Raw genomic sequence first — 18982 nt, forward strand, 5'->3', positions numbered from 1 at the left:
GGTTTTGACGTGGTACCCATTGTACACCAGGCAAATGAAAATGCTATGAAAACAGACTTTAGAGTCTGAAATAAGACAAGATGCAATGTGCTTATGGAGTGATACAAACTACATTAAAAAAAAGCAGTGTTCTGTGCTACTACAGAAGTAAAATCCTTAGCTGCTTGAAAAAGTTAAGAAGTGTGCTATTGAAAGGACTGCACTTGCCATTTGACTACTGCTTGTCTACCTTCCTATATCATGGTGAGGAACACAGTCATGTCTGGATTTTATGTTCTGATGCATGTGGATAAATGCCTTTCATTGTGTAAATTCTTTGTTTTCTGATTGGGAAGTGTGCTTTCCTAAAATGCATTATTTTAATATTGTTAGTTAAGTCCAAGTAATTCCTAAGACAAGTTACTCTCTTATTACAGAAGTAAGAAAGATTTAGGATTTAATAAATTTGCTATTTATTTTAACAAGTCAAGTATCTGGTCTTTATTTTTTATTACCTCGCACTTGTTTAGCAACCCAGTTTCTTGCAGCCTTGACCAGATGCTTTGGATCCTTCCAGCATGTTCAGGGTGATTAGCATAGTTGCCACACATACACTGGTGCTTCAGCATCAGACTGTCATACACAACACCTTCAGCACAAAGACAGCACAATAAGAAACGGTAAGTGAAACAAATGCAAGTTATACTGTTCCGTGTCATGCATACTATAGCGCAACTAGATTTTATTTGACAGCTAGAACAAGATGAAAATTATGGATCTTAATACCCCTTTCCTCTGGGAGACTCTGAATTTTGACTTACAAGGTACATCATGTGATACTGATAAGGTAAAAATGAATTCTCAAGAAATTATACTAATGCAATCAACTGTAAAGAAGAAAGGAAACTGGGTGGTGTCTTGTTAAACCTTTTATGGCTAGAAAAAATTCAGTCCTATTACTGAATCGCTTGTTTTCTCTTTCTCTAATGGGTAAGGTCAGTTAAGGCTGTTAACGTATGTATAAAAAGAATAGGTTATATATTTAGAGCAGTGTAACGAAAATCATTCAGAAAAATCTTTTAAAATATATTTTGAAATGGCAATGCCACTCTGTATTTGTACTGCTTAATTAATACTATATTAATTCCAGATCTCACAGCATATCAGATGAAAGTTTCAGAGAGTTACAGGAGTGGCAGCCAGAGTCCTTTTTCATTAAAAAGAAAAGTTCCACCCACTACTTAATTAGGACCAAATCCTGTTGTTAGACTGCAATGCAAGGGTCCTTTTGAATTTTCTACGCTCATTTATTCAAGGACAGAACAACTTTATATGGAACAGCTATCAATATCACATTGCTCTGTAGCTGTGTATTGGGAGCAAAAGAGAAATTTTAGCGAGTGGGCTCGAGCTAAACTCAATTTTCGAGGCTTTCAAACCAAGTCTGAAACACTGAAAAATGATTTTATTTATTTACTTGTTGTTTGCATTTCCCTCAGAAATGTCTGGAAGAAAAAATATTTTCCTTACCGCTGTGAATGATTTTCATTTGTGAAACATTTGGATTTTTATTCCCCTTTCAGTTGAAAGGGACTCAAATTAACAGTTTCTCCAAGCTGCAAAACTTGGCATTCAAAACCTCTTTCTTATGTGCCACCACTACTGGGGATGCCAACACAGTTTCGGGAAAACTGTGTGAGCCTGCTACTGAAAAGTCAGCCAGTGAAGAAAATACAAAATTAAAGTCCAGATTCAACAACATGCTCAATACCACCCTTATTTAGCAAAGTTCTTGAATGGATATTGAACTTTATTAAAGTGTTTAAAAACTCTACTGAATAAGAGTCTGTATACATTGTGGGCAATGCAAAGTTAATGTTCTGAGATAATTCAGTTAGAAGCCAGCCAGAAATTATGCTGCTCTAGAAATATTTATGCTGCCATATTTCTTAGCTCATGCACTTTAGAATTGATCCTTTGGGATCTTGCTATTTAAGCCAAAATGATAATACAACAATTATGTTTAGCATAAGGAGAACGTAAACATAATACCTATGTGCAGCATGACTAAGTTTATGCTAAATGATTATCTAACAAACAAAATAGTTCATTAGCAATAAATTCTTGTATTTACTTTCTTGGTTTGTTTTCTTTTAGAGAAAAAAAAAAAGAACCAGTGAAAATCTGGAGCTAATAAACTAATGCAGCCTAAAATCTCTGCTGGCATTGTCAAAGCAGTTAATAATTTCCTTTCTCTGCTGTTATTTGCACTGTACCGTTTATAAGCTTTGCTGCTCTATCATCAGGTCTTATAAGTTATTTGAAATAGCAAGTATGCACACAAGCAAGTGCATGCTCACCTACCTTGTTTTCCTTTTATTGGCACCCAAAGTTTTAACTTCTACAGTCTGTTGCATACCCAGATTGTACAGTTTGCCAGTGGTCATTATACCATTAGATAAGAAAACTTTTCCTCCCATCCCCCTGCCCAACAGAGAAGGTGTTTAGATGCTAAATGTACATGCATCAGGATTTTCAGAAGCTCTTAGGCAGAGTAGGCAATTATATCCAATGGATTTGAATGGAAACACTTGTTAAATGTTAATAAAATTAGCTGAAAGTTGGAAGTATCTATACCTCCCACCTGCCACTCTTTCAATGAATGTTTTATTCCAATTATCAATGCTCCCTACAGGCTTAGGTTTGCATAGTCCAAACTGCAGTTAATAGAAATAATATATATATTTTACTATGTTATTTATACAGAATCAAGATGTTACATAATAATGACACTTTCTGATGACCTATATCAGGATTGCAACTAAACAGTGGTTTTGAAGTGAAATGCTGAAACTATGTATTCAGGATGCCTCCTCTGGTTGACACAGATATAAACATCACTTTCTTAGTGCATTAGTATTTTTCCCAAAATAGAATATAACTAAAAATGTAATTTTATTGTATGTGAATTATTTTGTCTGAATCAAAAATCAGTTTAATTGGGTCAGGTCAGTATTGCATGGCAGAAGCATCTGCTCCAAACTTTTAAATACTAAGATATTCACACCACTGAGTGTAAAATTTATTTCTAGCAGGATTAATTGACTTAAGAAAAGACTGAAATACATGTTTTCATTTATTGCAAGCATCTAAATTGATTTAGGATGTGCAAGTAATTCAGATGTGTGGCTGCTGGTCATATAGCACATGTGCTTGGTACAATACCACAATGCAGCAGTAGAGCTCACTGCTAAAAATAGCCTGTAGGATTTCCCTAACAGGATTCAGCCAATAATCTCCCCACCCCCACAGAAAGAGAGAGGGAGACAACTGTTTTCAATTGCAGACTGCTGTGAAATATTAATAAAAGATGGTTATTCTGTCTCTCCAGAACAAATGCCTACAGCCAGATTCTGCTCTCAGATTCCTTGTGTAAATCTGAGCAGCTCCACTGAGACTGGTGGATTTATTCTGGATTTACACCAATATTACTGAGGTCAGAATGTGGCCCTGATGACAGACCGGAATGGTGGGACCACTGAACCATATAATGATCGAGGACACAGGACAAAAGAAACTGAATTTGCATTAAGTCAGAAAAAACAAGGTCTTCCTGATGGGGACTCCCTCACGCTCATTCTTTTCCAAAATACTTTATTTGGGTCAGCTTCTTTTAATAATATTTTAAACAGAGGGGAGAGCAAGAGACCTAAAAATTGTTGGCTAACAGCATGCTCTGAAGAAGGTGAAATGCCCTGGAGAACAACAGTACCAATAAGAAAACCCAAGGGAAGAATACTAATAAATTATTCAGAAGAAAAATCTGAACTAAATAATGTCAAATATTCTGTAAACCATCTAAACAAACATCAAGTAGACTTCATATTTTTTTCCATCTTTAACTCATCTTGTGCATATACTGCGTATATATTGCATAGCTCTCACAACCATCACCATTCTGATTCCCTTCAGATATTTCACTAAGAGCATTTTCTCTCATGACTCACAAAAATATAGGCTCATTTTGATCCTCATGTAGTATTCTGCTACAGCAGTTTTCCTTCTACCTTTTTTCTCTTCCAAGAATACATTGTCTTTAAATAGGAAAAAAAAAAACAGTAAGAAATAATTCAAGGTGGGGAGGTGTTTTTACATTAATTTCTAAAGTCTGAATTCGACCTCACTTCATGTTGTACTAGAATTTTCTCCCTTTCCCCCACCCATTCCTTCCTTTCGTGCTTTTAAAAATGGTAGTGTTGCAACTGCTGTGGACAATGGCTGCTTGCATCTTGTGCTCTCTTAAGGGAGCAAATCGTAGAACCACAGGATAGCTCAGCTTGGCCGGGACCTCCGAAGGTCTGTAGTCTGACCCGCTGCTCAGAGCAGGTCAGCATTGTGATCAGACCAGGTTACTCAGGGCTTTCATCCCAAAGGATTTTGGAAAGGCTGTATAAGAACACATAAAAACTGAGTCTGGGTTTCTTTCTTTCCACTGACCAATGAATAAATGCTAGAGTACCATCCAGACCCAGGAAATACCATGCACAAATAAAGCCATTCTATACCATACCATACCATACCATACCATACCATACCATACCATATGTTAATAATACACATATCGATCTAGTTATTCACAGAAACTGTATTAGACCTGTTGATATTGCAAAGTCTCTGTTCATTGTCACTCCAAAGGTGTTAATCTCATAATATAGAAAATAGCTCTATTTTCAATGTACTCAGAAAATGCAGTGACAAAGGTTACATATGTAAGTCTATAAGCCTAGAGACATGTCAGGGAAAGGGATTTCTTCAAGCAGAAAGGAAAGGTTTCATTGTGAATGCAGAGGTGTGTGCTCTGTTGGACCTGCAAACGAACTGGTCAATCAGCCAGGGGGTACTGGCTGTTAGCACAGATACAGCTTGGAAGCAGCTACAGCACTGCACTATGTCTTCAGCCAGTACCTAGAAGATATGAAAGAGGTGAAGGTACAGAGTAGAAGTGGAGAAGCAGAAGCATAAAATTGTAGAGAAAGTGGAAATAGGAGGATTTTTTTTTTTCTTTAAGGAGTAGAAATTATTATCTTGAAAGAGCGGTGAAGGGGAAAAAAAAGATTCAGCAAAAGAAGAAACAAGGATTCAAGAAAAAGATGTTTCTGATTTGGAGAAAGGAGTTCAGTGAAGGACTGAGAGTCTCATTTGGAATAAGACGCATTTTTTTCTCTTTCTTTCTCTCTTTCTTTCTCTCTTTCCACTGCTGTTGTTCATGTAGCAATGCTTTACTAAAGGGGTATGGTTAAACTGTTCAAGTCTTAATACACGCTGACTCTGCGTATGCATTGTCTGCATTTCCATTGCAGAACCCATCAGGCTTCCTTGTGTCAGACCTTGAGCCCTTTATGCCTGGCATGTCCCATTTCCCTACACCATTTCCATTCAGTGTTTGTCCTACATCATTTCACTCCTTCTCATATTCTTCCATTTCAACATCACATTTTCTTTCTTGATCAGTTCCACTGATGCCACAAGTCCCCAGATATACATAACCCTCTTGACCCTAATCCCCTTTCTGGGGACTTATAAAGGGAGGTGTCAGTAAGTCTTAACAATCAGACTGAAACATTTGTTACTCCATTCAACTTTTCCAGTGGAACTGCAGATTTTTGAACAGGACATTGAAGCCTACACACAGTGAGCTCACTTCTGGTGTGCTCTGTGAATCTTTTAGAATGAGTTTACAATGTTTTGGGGACTCTGTGAACCACAACTAGAAAAAGAGTGGCCTGGTTTAATAATCCTGTCTATACAGAGATGGTCTTTTTGCAGAAACTCATGGAAAGTGAATTAGCATGTTTCTTTCTGTACAATCCAAATGTTTGTTACCCAACAAGTGAAATTCCTAAATTGGCAGTGTATTTACAGAAGAAGAAATTATGTCTTCCATCTTTGAATGTCATCTTTCATCCATTTACCCACTTGCAGTGCTTTAAGGACATCTTTTTCTTTTGCAGTTTTTTTCTTTGAAATAATAAATTTTTGCTTTCCAAATTCACATTCTAGTTGGAACGATGGGAGAGCACACTGTCTTGTGCAGTCACATACAGTGCGCATTAAGGACTCCATCCTACATCAATCCATGGTCACGGCCGGAAGAGCTGTACACTTTCAGGGCATGACATGTTCTGCCAACCGATGTGAAGGAATTAATAATTCTGGCAGAAACCTGAATAAACAGTATCTCCAAGTATTCATTTCCCCTTTCTTGTGCACAGAGTAAGTGAATCTTCACTTCTAACCATGCTGTAATGTTGTACTGAGATTCAGGCTTTTAAAAAGATGGACCCTGTTGCAAGGTTAGATTACCCATAATAAGAAATGGGGTTTCTGTGGTCATTTTTCTTCCTTTCGCTGAAGATTTTGGGAGTTCTAATCACTCTGCTTTGGACAGACCAGACCGTACCAATAGGAGATGCTCCCTGAGTGACTGGACCCTCCAGGGCCTGACCATAAACCCTTCCCCTCTAGACCCCACACAACTGCTGAAAGACACCAAAGTTGTAGCCAACATCGCCTTCTAGTCATGGCTACAGCTTTGCTCTTTCTGTAGGGAAAGCAACCTTGTAGCATAGACTGACTTGTCAAATGAAGACATTGAGAATTATATTGCAGCTTTCCTACTTACTGGTGGTCTTTCTTCAACTTATTGGTGGTCTCTTTACAAAACAGGCAACAAGAACATGGAGAAAAGAACCAGAGGATAGGGAAATGAAAGAAAAAGCTATAAATGACTTAAAGGCACCAAAAATGCACCTGTCGCTATATTGCCAGAGCCAGTCAATGATAATAATTTATGACTGTGTGAATATTAACCCTGTGATTTATCAGCTGCACTGGTTGACTTGATGCCAGTACAGCGTCATAAAACCGAGGAACAGTAAGGTTAAAACTGGATGCATTGCTGCAGGAGGTATTTGAGGCATTTAAATCTGTTGATCCTACATGAACAAACGCATTTGCCCTGCCTATTAAAAGTAGACTTTAGGGAATCCTACCAGTCGTGTAGACATGCTGGCTGGGCTGGTCCACGTCTGGGTGAGGTAATGTGGAATCAGCAGGGGAAGACGGGGTCCTGGACATTGTCCGATGTTTATCTAATCCTGCCATGCCAACTGTGGCCATCTGAGCCTGGTAGATTTGCAACTGGTGGACACGCCGATGTGCCAGGAACTCCTGTTTCCAAGAAAACAGCACAGTAGAAAGAAATGTGAGACGGGATCAAGTAAGACACTGAGGGAAACATGTCAACAAATTAAGTTCATTAGGTCAGGGCTGTAATAAACAGTGTGGAAAAAAAAAGACCCCAACAACTCGCACCTAAGACCTAGCTAATAAATCCATTCAACAGATGTTTTCACACTGACAGTGTGGGCTGCTGACTTTGCCGGAGAGTAGGTGATGGCAGGCAACCTGTCAGTTCTCCCTGACAGAGGAAAAGACGGCTTCACATGCAGAGGCTTATAAAAGACAAGGGTTTTTCTAATATATTGAATACATAATATGATGTTAGAATATGCATTTTATGACCCTACATAAATAAAAATAAAATCTTCCTACAGCACTGAAAGTGAAAAGCAGTGTCCTTGCTACTCAGTACCAAATTCGCTGAGCAACTGTGAGTCAAGTTCCTACAGAGGACTCAGTTCCCAGAGCTCCCTGGAAAACAGGAGCAATCTGCACATAGGTTTTCACAAATCATTTAGAAATTCGGGAATTGTTACATGAGATCCCACTTAGGGACCATCTTTTTTTGTCATAACTGCTGCCGGCTGTAGGCAGTGCCAAACGCTTCAGGAAAGGTAGGCAGGTGTGAAAAGACTGAGACAGAGCAGAAAGGAAGATTTCCTCCTCTGTTTTGTTTGTCAACAGATGGTGACTTTTGCTGACATGACAAAGGCTGAAACCCTGCTGAAGTCAGTAGAAACCTTGGCATTCACTCACTCCACAGAGTAGGAGTGCTTCGCAAGCCCTTTTCTTTCTGTTTTTTCCTTTTTGTCCTAGAACTTCATCAGAAAGTGAATCCAAGAGAGTGATTTCCAAACCACTTTGCACTATAAATTCAGTTGAAATTAACACTTCTGTCTTAGAACTGCAGACTCTCTTTATCCTCACCTGGGCTAGGTATACATATATGCAGGTATATATATGGTGTATATATGGCTTTTTTTTTTTTTTAATATTTTGAACCCAGTAACAATTAGCAGTGCTGTATGCTTTTGCTTGGGACAGCAGCTCAGAGGCCTGGCCTGGCCAAGGGGGGATTGCTGGGTGCTCGGAAAGGTGAAGGCGAGTTCAGGCTGTGCGGGAAGGCAGGTGGGGGTACCCGGGAGTACCCCAGCCCCTCACATGCTGCAAAATGAATCCACAGCTCATGGGAAGTGAGAATGTCTACCCTGCCGGTAAAAAAAGAGGCCTTTATGAAAATGAGCACTCATCAATAACAGCTGAAATGAGAACAAATGCTTTAAAAGGCAGCCTCAAAACCCACATTAATATCTAGGGTCACCACTTCAGTGAAAAGACATAAGGTCATGGGAAGGGTAAATCACCTGGGACCTTGTCATAAGCGACTAAATAAAGAAGGAAAATATGAGTAAGCAAAAAGAGGTTTTACAAGAAGTGTCTTGGTTTGGGGTCATTGAACCATTTCCCTTTCTTTAAATACAGTCCCCAACTTTTCCTATTGCTTTTTTAATGTACGATGACAAGATGGTGTTATATATTCCAGGAAATATCTTGAGGTATCATCTGAAGAGGTCTATGTATCCCCTTTCCTTATGAACATAACTTAACATTCAGGAATTCTTTCCTGAAATGCCTAAGTGCCTTGTTTTTACTTAGTTTCACTAACTATTTTAATTGTGATTAATTTTCAGAGGAGATATTTTTTGTGCTGCCAGGCATACACATCTTCTGCAACCTTTGCTGGGAGTATGTGTGATTGGAGAGGAGAAGTGAAGAATGCATGGACACTATTGTGTCGAACATTCTCCGTATGGAGAACAGAATTAGATAAATACCTTTGTGAGGATTTAGCATTCACTTTCCTCAATGCTGGCTTAGTGCTCAATAAAGGACGCACAGGAGGTATTTTGCTGTCTGTGGCATGATTACTCCCTGCATCCTAGGGTCAAGTGGTGACAGCAGCACTGTCTGTCTGATTCTAGTGTATTCACCAGCGCCTGCCTACTCTTCCAAAGCATAAGAGCTAGCTGAGCAGTTTGGAAGAAGCCAAACTCCTACGTGCAGGAGCCCTTCTTCACACAGAGCTTTATTGCCATACATGAAATCAGCAGAATGGTTATTTCTGCTGCTCTCCTCAACCTCATAGGTTGCATTCATTGCATTAATTAAACAGCTGGTATCTGTGTAGTTTTTCAATCAAGGGGATTTTTGATACTATCTTTCAGTGTTCACACTAGTTAATGATAATTCATTAATTGAGTTCACTTTTCTGATAATTACTAGAGTACAGAAGACAAAAGGGTTTGTTCCCTCTTGGAATGCTCTTCAAGCTAGTAAGGGTGCATCAGTGTATTCTGGCAGCCTGCATTAGACAGTATTATTTAAATATACTTCTTAAGGAAATCTTGGAAATTCAGCTATCAGAGAGGGGGGATTCATACTGTGCACAAATGTCTCTGTTTGTACTTTTCTCAGTGCCAGTAGACTCCGAGCTCTGAGCCTCCAGAGCTGCCCTTGCCTTTCTTTTACTTTCAGACCTGAACTTCACTTGTGCAATACCTGCACAATCTTTTTCAGTGAAGCTGTAAGTTTGCCTTTCAATCAATATCTAAAATCTAATCTAGCCAGGTCTCTGACCTGAAAAAGTCGATTTAAGTGGGTTTTGGGGTTTTTTTAATGGTATCTTGAAGAAGAAAAAAAGCACAGTCTGGAACACTACGAAATGTAGATAATTCAGGAAGATGTTCCTACCTTTGCTTATAAAAAGATTAGGTGTTTGTGTCTATGTAAGCAATAGAAATAACACTTTTTCAGGCATATGAACAAATCAAGGTAATTTTTTTTAATGCTAATCAACCTGTGAGAACATCACCTAAGAGCCAGACAGCCATATATTTCAGCAATTTGTCAAAGACCAAGAAGAGAGCCTGTTCTTGCTCTCCTGTATTTTCCTGCTAAACTGTGTTTTGTTTATATCATTCTTCCCTCCTCAAATGAAACCAGACACATACCTAGAATTTGACACATGTTTATCAGCATAATCAGTCCAGGGAAGCAGAAGAAATTTGTGGATGGAATTTTTTGATGGAAAGCTGCATGACACCTGTTTTAATTTCTGAGGTCATGGAAAACTCTGTGAAAACCTTTTAAAATTTGTTAAAAGTGCAGTAGTTTGTCTCACAAGGCTTACACCGAGGCTTGCTTACATCCTCTGGTGACTTCCAGATCCTTTAACCGTAATTTTAAAAACTCTAGGCATTAGCAAAGTTTGGATTTGTTTAAGTTTTAGTCAAAGTTTTAGGCCAGCTTCCTGATTAGGTTTCATTTTACAGACAACAGGCACTCATGAAATACGTACATTTTTTCCAGCCACCTACATATTTATGCTGTGAGCATTTGAGATACTCTGTGTCACACAGACAAGTGGATTAATGCAATGAGTAATGTGGACAATCAACACACTTATCTGGCTCCCCAAATGCCCACCTGGCCTCTGGAAGGGATTAGAGCAACACAATGAATTCATCTTCAGGTTTTATGTGCTACAGCACTGCAAACACATGTCCATCTCTCCCGCAATATGACAAAAGCAGTATTTGCACATCTGCAGGGTTAGTGATTTGTGTGAATATATTTGGAGCATTTCTTAGGTAACTCGAGCCCTGCCTGCCCGGCATGGAGCCTGCTAGTTCCAGGTGCCTGAGATTAGTTCATTAGTAGAGGCAGGCAATTAGGGCCTCTGCCGGAGCGTGTGGAGGGCCATTTATCGTCTTCCCCAGAAACCAGCTTAGGCCTTCAGTAATTATTTTGAGGAGGATTTTTAGAATCAGTATCTAAAGAGCAGATGACCTTTTCAGAGGCATGGGAGGTAAATATTTGTTATTCTCCTAGTATTACTGTAAGGTTTGTTATTTAGGAGGAGCTGGAATTAATTTGGGTTGGTGTGAATACTCCTTTCATGTAGATGTGTGATTGGTACATTTTGGTGCTTAATGTTTTGTATATTCTGAGGGTTTTAATGAGAACTACTTCCTTGTTTCTACTGGCTGTGAGAACTGGTGACCCACGAGTGTATTCAGTTGGATTGTTAGATGGTTTATGTTGAATGACAAAGCATAGGTGAATTGTTTATGAATTAATGCTCCTTCAAGCTGTTATGTTTTGTGCAGAGAAAAAATATGTGGGGTTCACTCATAAAAATTTTTTTGCCTCTCAACAGTCTGCTTTTTAATTTAGTTTGATAAGTTTATATTTAGTTTAATCACAGCTAAATAAATCCTAAGATTTGTATGTCTGTACCATAATCTTAAGTGTGTATGGGCATATGCATACCTCTCTTCAGGGTTTATACTTCGGCTCTTTTTTCATTGTGGTAGAAAACTTTTTCTCTTAAGAAATTCAAAATTTGCTATTCTTAATAGAGAAACTACTGCTTATAGTCTCTCATATGTTCGTGGCCAGCTTTATAGTCCTCTGTTGTTGTGCCTCTACTGCATTCTGCTGAAGTATGAAATGTGTGCTAATGTATATTAACTGTTAAAAATCATTCATGTATTGCCTATCCTCCCTTCCTCTTCCCTCTCCCCAAGACCTTCAGTACTACTCTCCTTACAAGGTTTTTCCTCTCAAAGCATTTTTTGACGGTCTGTTCGCTAGTTAATTTTTTCATATAATACCCACGTTGCTTTCTGAAAATTACCCAAAGGACAAATTATTACTGAGGAGGAAAAATACATGTGTGCTGCAGGAAGTTTCGCCCTAAGTGAGGATGAAAACAAAACCTGCCCAGCAGGAAGACCTGCTGCCTTCCAAGTACTTCCTCCAGCTCCTTCCTCTGAAGGGTATTTCTGACACCTGCTCTGCTGCCTTGTCTCACCCCATGGCTCCTGTTGGAGGCCCTACTTCTTAGCCTCTTCCAGGCCCCTGTAGCAACATGGGAACAGAGAAACTTCAGGTCCTGCCACTTGTCTTCCCCACCACCCTCCTTGACTTCCTATCTTCCCACTGTAGTTGTAGCTGAATGCATCCAAGGGGTGTCCAGGCCAGCCAGTGGCTGCATCCAGCAAAATGGCCTCTGCTTGCAGCAAACAGTCCTGCTTTAAGGTCCCCATGACGGCAGCCTTGGCCCAAACCAAGACAGCATCATCCAAAGTCTGATTCAGTCAGAAATCGTGGGCACCCAGAAACTTCTCGTATGGTTCAGATGTAGCTAGTTAACAGTGCTTCAGAAATCATAGACCTCGTGGAAAATATTAATAGGATTGACCTTGGTTATCCCCAGATGTGACAGGAAAAAAAACCAGAGAGCAATGCATTCCTAAACAAGGAGTACTGGGACAAAAAGAGCTGTAGGTAAGCAGAAGTTGTAGCACTTTTGACCCAGGAGTTTTGTGAACTACTGTTCTGCCTACTGTCCTCAAACAAAACTATAACTAGTTGCCCTCAGGAACTGAGCAAAAATAGGTCATGAGGTCTCCTGAAAGTTCTTGTGTGAACAAATGTGAAAGTGCAGGAATGGCTTATCTCTGTCAATCTATACCACCTAAAATAGAAATTACTCTGAGATATCCCTGAAAATGAATATGTTGAGAGATTTTTTAAACTGCTCTGTCACTTGCAGAAAACACATGACCAAGAAACCCTACCAATACTATTTTTGACAAAACCACATGTAAAGCCACAAACTTCCATGGTCATCACTTTCAAAAAAATCAGTATCACCATCTGAAATGTAGTCAGCCACAAATTCAGAATCAGCATTTTTATGAAAAGTAAATAAATAGCAAGTATGGATGCAGACACATAGATTGAATAGGTAGAAATGGGTTTAGAGCAAGCAAAAGCATAGACAGGAAGAAACAGGGCAGCTAGCCTTGAGGCATCTGGGTATATTAGGTCACATATTATCAGGATGTTTATAGAATTTGGTTTTCTCATGCTGTAATCCAAGGAACACAGTGTTGACTAGAAAATGGGTAAACAGAAATGAAGTCTTATCAACTGAATGTCAGGTGCAGATACAGAACAGTGGGATGAAAGCCATATCCCAGAACTGCCTAGAGTCCTAGGCAGAGAAGACCTGCCTTGGGCAGCAACCTACTGCTCACAGCAAAACAACCCTGTGCCCTCTGCCCTCCCCTTGCCTTCTGGAGGACTGTGGAAAGCGTTATTCCAGCTACTGCCAAGATAGACCTTAGTACCTGGGGTGGCCCTACTGCAGTGACTGCCCAGGGCATGGTCACCACCCTCAGCCAGCTTTGTTTTCCCCCTTTGCTCCTGGAGCAGCAAAGCTGCTGCTGCAGAGGTCTCTGCCCCTCTCCTGCCACCCTTCCCTTCTAGGGCAGGAGCACCTTTGGGATGGTGAAACATGTTATTAAAATGACAACATTTTTGTCTAGTGGGCCAAGGAATAGGGGAAGAGCAAAGACTACTAATGGGGTGACAAGAGTGCGCTCCTTCATCAAGTCATGTAGGAGAGGACGCATTCCCTGCCTTGGGTTGCATGACCAAATATGCAGGTCAGGGCTGGGGTCACACCCCTTGCCTCTGGTTGTCGGACATAACAGCAGGGTCAGGATCCTACCTTTTACCCCTACTGTTGCATGGGGAGGTGGGTGGGTGTGTTGCTGACCTGTGGTTTCAAAGGGAGAGGTGGTAAAAGTTGCCTCCCTTCGATGGAGAGTTTCCAAAAATCTGAGCATCTAAACATGAGCCATCCTGGTCCAACGTAGGTGAGGAATCAAGATGGCCACATGGGTTGAGAAGTTTTCAGCTGTCTTTGTGAAGAAATATGAGCCAGGCAGTCATTAAGTTGAAACCTGGCATGATTAAGAAGAAAGGAGGGATGGGAAGTGGTGTCTGGGAGCGATAGCAAGGAGGGCCCTAAAGACAGAGCACTTTCTACTGGAGGGAAATTCCAGGAGTCCAGCGGAGCTGCTGGTTTCACTCCCAGTTCCCGCTCCTGCGAGACCTGCCTTCTCCGCTCCTGACATTGGCAGGTACTCGACTTCTGTCACTTCTGCTAAAGTGCTGACTCTGCGGTGTGTGCAGCATGCATCCAAAGAAAATGCAGCACCTCCTCAAAAGCTTGCACTCCTGGCTGAATCTTTTCCTCACTTTCTGACTCTCCTGGAGATTCAATATAAATAATTGGGGGTACAATGAAGGGGAGAAAGAGACCATCTGAACACCTTGCGCATTGTTTCTTTTTTTTTTTTTTTTTTAAAAAAAACCCACCTCTGTAGAGGATTCTTGTTACTTTATTACTTTTACTAGAAATACCACAAGACTTTCCTGAAGCCATTTGGTGCTTTCCAAAAAAAGAATACAGAGAAGTGCAGAAATGAATACCAGTGGGAAAACACAGTTGTCCACATGTCTTGCCCTAACTTTGATGTGAAGAATAAATAGGCTTTATAATAGAATTTAATGGTTACAACCACCTAATCCTAGCAGCTTTCCAGCAATCATTCAGTTAAACTGTTAGTTGGCCAAAACTAATTAATGAAAAATCACTTGTCCCACCTGTTTCATTGTTCTGGGAAATATCACTCAACTCTCTTCAACAGTATTGGCAAATCAGTTTGGTGTTACTTTATGCAGATCATTTCAACCACTTCCATTTTTCTGCTGTTCATTGGAACTATTTTTCTTAGCAGACTTGTATGGTTTCTTTTTAAGTGAAGAATCATTAGTTTGGCCTTCACACAGAGAAATAATAGTCTCCAGGCTAAATTCAGCAGCAGCCCTACTGAAGATCTGTGTTTTCTGCATACTTCAACAGATTCTGCTTTGGTTTTATAGGCAACTCTGCTGAGTTCAGGATTTATTGTAGAAGTAGTGGAAATTACTTGGGTCTGACATATAAAGAGAAAACCTTGGAAAACCCTGCTGTTCAACGTAGAGTCCATGCACACTAACACATTGGTGTCTAAGCATAAAATCATGAGGGTGTATAGAAGCCCTCTGCAGATACCTTTTCTCTTGTATGGAGGTACATGAAGTCAGAATGGGAAGCACCAATGGACCATAGGGTCAGCAAATGTAAGAGCTGTAACCAAGGTGTTTCACCAACTCTGTTCTCTCTCTATAGATCACCTCCATAGATCACTGTATCTAATGCACAAACTCCAACAGGTGTGTGTACTGCCATTGCCCGCACCAGAGCTCTTCTGCACAAACCATCCATTTCTGCTGTTGCCTGTGTGACAGCAGAGTTGTAACCTGATGGATACCAGGTTCCAGTCCTCTGCTGGAGGACTTCTGCCCCTCTGAAGATTTCAGAGAGATATATTACCAAATCTCACACCTTACTTCAGTGTGGTTAAAATGTCAACAGACTTCCTTTCTCCAACATATTTGTAGTAAGAGTTATACAGTACCTTGAAAAAATACACACACACATTTGCAATTATCACAAAGTATTTTAAAAATATTTTTCTCTCTCCGGTGCTCAGCTCTTCATTGATTTTGGCACACAGGGAAATAGTGGTATATAGGGAAATGGTGATATAATTTGAGACTCTACAAAATATAGGATTTGAATATAGGAAGGATGCTGTGGATGGAAAAAGAGAAACTATCACAAAATAAATCTTTTCAGATCTGTTCTATATACCTATAAAGTATTCTATATTTTTGCAGAATGCTCTATATATTTATAGAATAAATATATTTCTGCAACAAACAAGTACAGCTTGTTGTGCTTTTTTTTTTTAAGATCAAATTACTTGTAATTTGAACAAAACTGAGCTGAACACTTAAAGATAACTTTTAAATATTGCTTGAAACCAGGGACTTTCCTACAATATGCTTCTCAGCATAGGGTTTGCTGCTTTTAACAAGTGGGAGAACTGCCAGAATGGGCAAATTGAAAAGGGGGGGGAAAACCCTTATGTTTGCTGATTTAGGAACAAATAAAGGGTTAAAAAGACACATGGAAAATAGTATGTGCTAGCATAGCACTAACTGTATAATGCAGACTGCAAAATAAATTCTCCAATTTCTCATTCCTTGAGCAAATCTTGGCCCTCAAAATGCAAAGTACAGCTCAGAAGAGATCATAATACTTGTTATATTTCATGGGAAGGATGAATGAATTTATTTGAACTTGTTTCATCACAATGTACTTCAAATGTCCCCTCTAAAAAAGTAAAAAAGGGGCTAGATTGCTGTCAGAAGGAGGGATGTGGAAGACTGGGTGGGACTAAAAGGGAGAAGAGAGAGGGAGCAGTATTACAAAATCCAAACAATCAAATATCATAAGCTCCAACCCTTCTCACTCTCTCTCTTCTTTATGATAATGCTTTCCATTTTCTTTCTGTTTTTAAAATTCGAAAGCTATTTTGCTTGTATGTTCAACTATCTTCCAGTCCTTTCTTGCCTTTATTCTTTTTCCAGCAAAAGCTGAGTCTTCCATGTATTCACATCTTCAGAATCCTCAAATATCATAAGATAGTACAACAATTACAAGAAATGGAAACAATAAGAAAAAGTAAAAAGAACACTAGCTGGGGAAGGGAAGTGGGGGCAATAAGAACACTCGTCCCAGTGTAGCAGTTCTGGAAGGTGGTTCATTGATTTGATCACACTACGTAAGGATCTTATCACTGCATTAGCCGACATGATATTTTTCTCTGTCTAAAAGATATCTCTATCCGAAGTATACAGGAGTAACATACAGGAGTAACTTACAGAAAAGAAGTCTGAATGCTTAAGAGACCAAAGGACGCAAAATTAGAGACCAGACCCTAGTCTATATTACTCATATGGGCTCTGTTACTCCTTACTACAATCATGTCCTTCCTGAAACAAGACAAAATACAACAATCTTAGGTACATTAATTAAAGTTTTCAAAACTGCCTAAATATAAGACAAAAATAACTTTCTAATTTAGAAAATGGCTATTTTTTTCAGAGGATGGCTGCTTAGTACTCGGAATCACTCTCTCTTTGTTTTAAATGCCAGCTGAGACAGTGGTGTCTCAATTTGTATATTGGGGAAGGCAGCCCTGAAGATCAGCTCCATTGCCTGTGCAGTCCCTTAAAGCACCTCCCTGAGTGTAACCTGATGGCACCCTGGGAGGGCATCCACATACTGGAGGTTGTCTCGGAGTCAGTGGCTGAGCAGGAAGACCACAAGCAGTCGGGAAGGGGCAGATGAGCCAGCTGGGAAGCACAAATCCAGCTTCCCAAGAGCTGTGCGGGTGCAGTCAAAGAGCAGAGGGCTTCCAGTAATTCTCAAAAGAAAGGACAGTCAGTGGAGAAGGTAATCTACTCCAATAATAAGTTATAATTTATAACACATTGTAGCTCTGTTTTGGGGCCAGACTGGCTTATTTACACAGATCTAAGTCTAGATAGACTAGAGGGGAACCAAGAAATTTATTCTGGGTTTTCACTGGGATATCTGAGAGGAGGGTTTGGCACTTCAACAGCTGCTTCTTAAAGCAATGCCCGCAAAGAAGAGAGACAGTCTCCTTGCAGCCGCACAACACTTGGAAAAAATATATACTGGAAAATATTGCACCAAATCAATAGCCACAACTTTAACTACATCTGGTGAAACCTGGGAGGAGGGAAAGGGGGAATCCTGAGAACCAGTCAAAGCAAAATGTTAATTCTAATTGTTGAATTTAGTTGGCCTTGTCTTGTGACAAGTTTGTTATTATGCAGATTTCCTACCTGCCACCTTCCATGGGAGGATTTTACAAAGTGAAGTTATGCAGGCAATTCCCCTTGCTTCTTACCTCTTTATTCCTAATTATGTTGGCCCTGTGTTTACTCAAGATAACATTATAGCTGTCCCCAAATGCTCTAGATTTGGGGCCTGTAACAAATGAAATCTTTTAGTGCTTGGAATTTTTTTTTCCCTATGTTGCAGAAGTGTAGCTACTACCACGCTGAAAACAAGGCTGTGCTTGCTTATTGTCTGACAATGGATTATTAGTTTTTAAATCTTTTCGCAGGCTTAATTTCTCAGATGTCCTTTTTGTCTTCAGACAGATATGTAATGTCACACAGGATGGCTTGGATTTTGTTTTTTTTGTTTTGTTTTTTTTTTTTAAATATATGTGCATTTACATATGCTATTGCACTTACTGCCCTTTTTTTTTGTTTTGCTAGGAATGTCTTCTTTCTTCCTCTGTAATAACTTTTATGTATATGATGCATATATATCCCTTGCATGATGCCATCCTATTAAAGGCTATCATGAAAATAATCTGTAATTCATCTGCTACAAAGAGAGTATTTTTGTGTGGAGAACTCAAGGTGTAGGAATGATGAATCCAAAGTGAACAGGAATTAGAAATCCTGATTTCTAAGTCCTTCCTTTAACCATTGCATCAGTAATAATTGCATTGCATCAATAATATTCTCCACTTCTGGCCGTTTTAATTACAAAATAATGCAGCACTGTGGCTTTCAGTGTTTCTTATTACAACAGATAGTAGTAGAGGTACAGTCAGAAGTTGTTTTGGTTTGTTTGTGCTGGATTTGGAAAAGGGTAGGAGAAAGAGGTCAGAGCAATGGGCACTATAAAATATCACAGCTTTTAGGCACTGCATGGACAAATTAAAGCATCCCCCCTCTATAGCTTTAAGATGGATGCAAAAGGGCTCTGGACAGACTGGGTGAGTAGCGGAAGGCTCATCATCCCTGTGACCCACACAGAGCCATTGTGGTGAAGGGGCCCCAGAAACTTCTCAGCTGTTGTGTCTTTGGGGTCATTGTTGTCCTCAGTCTTGTTGGGACTATCCAG

The 18982-nt window shown here is 39.7% G+C and overlaps 1 protein-coding gene across 1 annotated transcript in view; it reads right to left on the reverse strand.

The window, feature by feature from the left end:
- The window catches only part of HDAC9 (histone deacetylase 9), a 488764-nt gene that overhangs the window by 138503 nt on the left and 331279 nt on the right, over nt 1-18982 (reverse strand). Inside the window, exons 14-15 of the mRNA XM_050892726.1 lie at nt 7032-7209; nt 495-628 (exon numbers count right to left, since the gene is read on the reverse strand). Of these exons, the coding sequence (XP_050748683.1) occupies nt 495-628; nt 7032-7209 (312 nt within the window). The remainder of the gene's footprint in view (nt 1-494; nt 629-7031; nt 7210-18982) is intronic.

Source organism: Gymnogyps californianus, chromosome 2 (assembly GCF_018139145.2).
Source record: "Gymnogyps californianus isolate 813 chromosome 2, ASM1813914v2, whole genome shotgun sequence".
Taxonomy (NCBI): domain Eukaryota; kingdom Metazoa; phylum Chordata; class Aves; order Accipitriformes; family Cathartidae; genus Gymnogyps; species Gymnogyps californianus.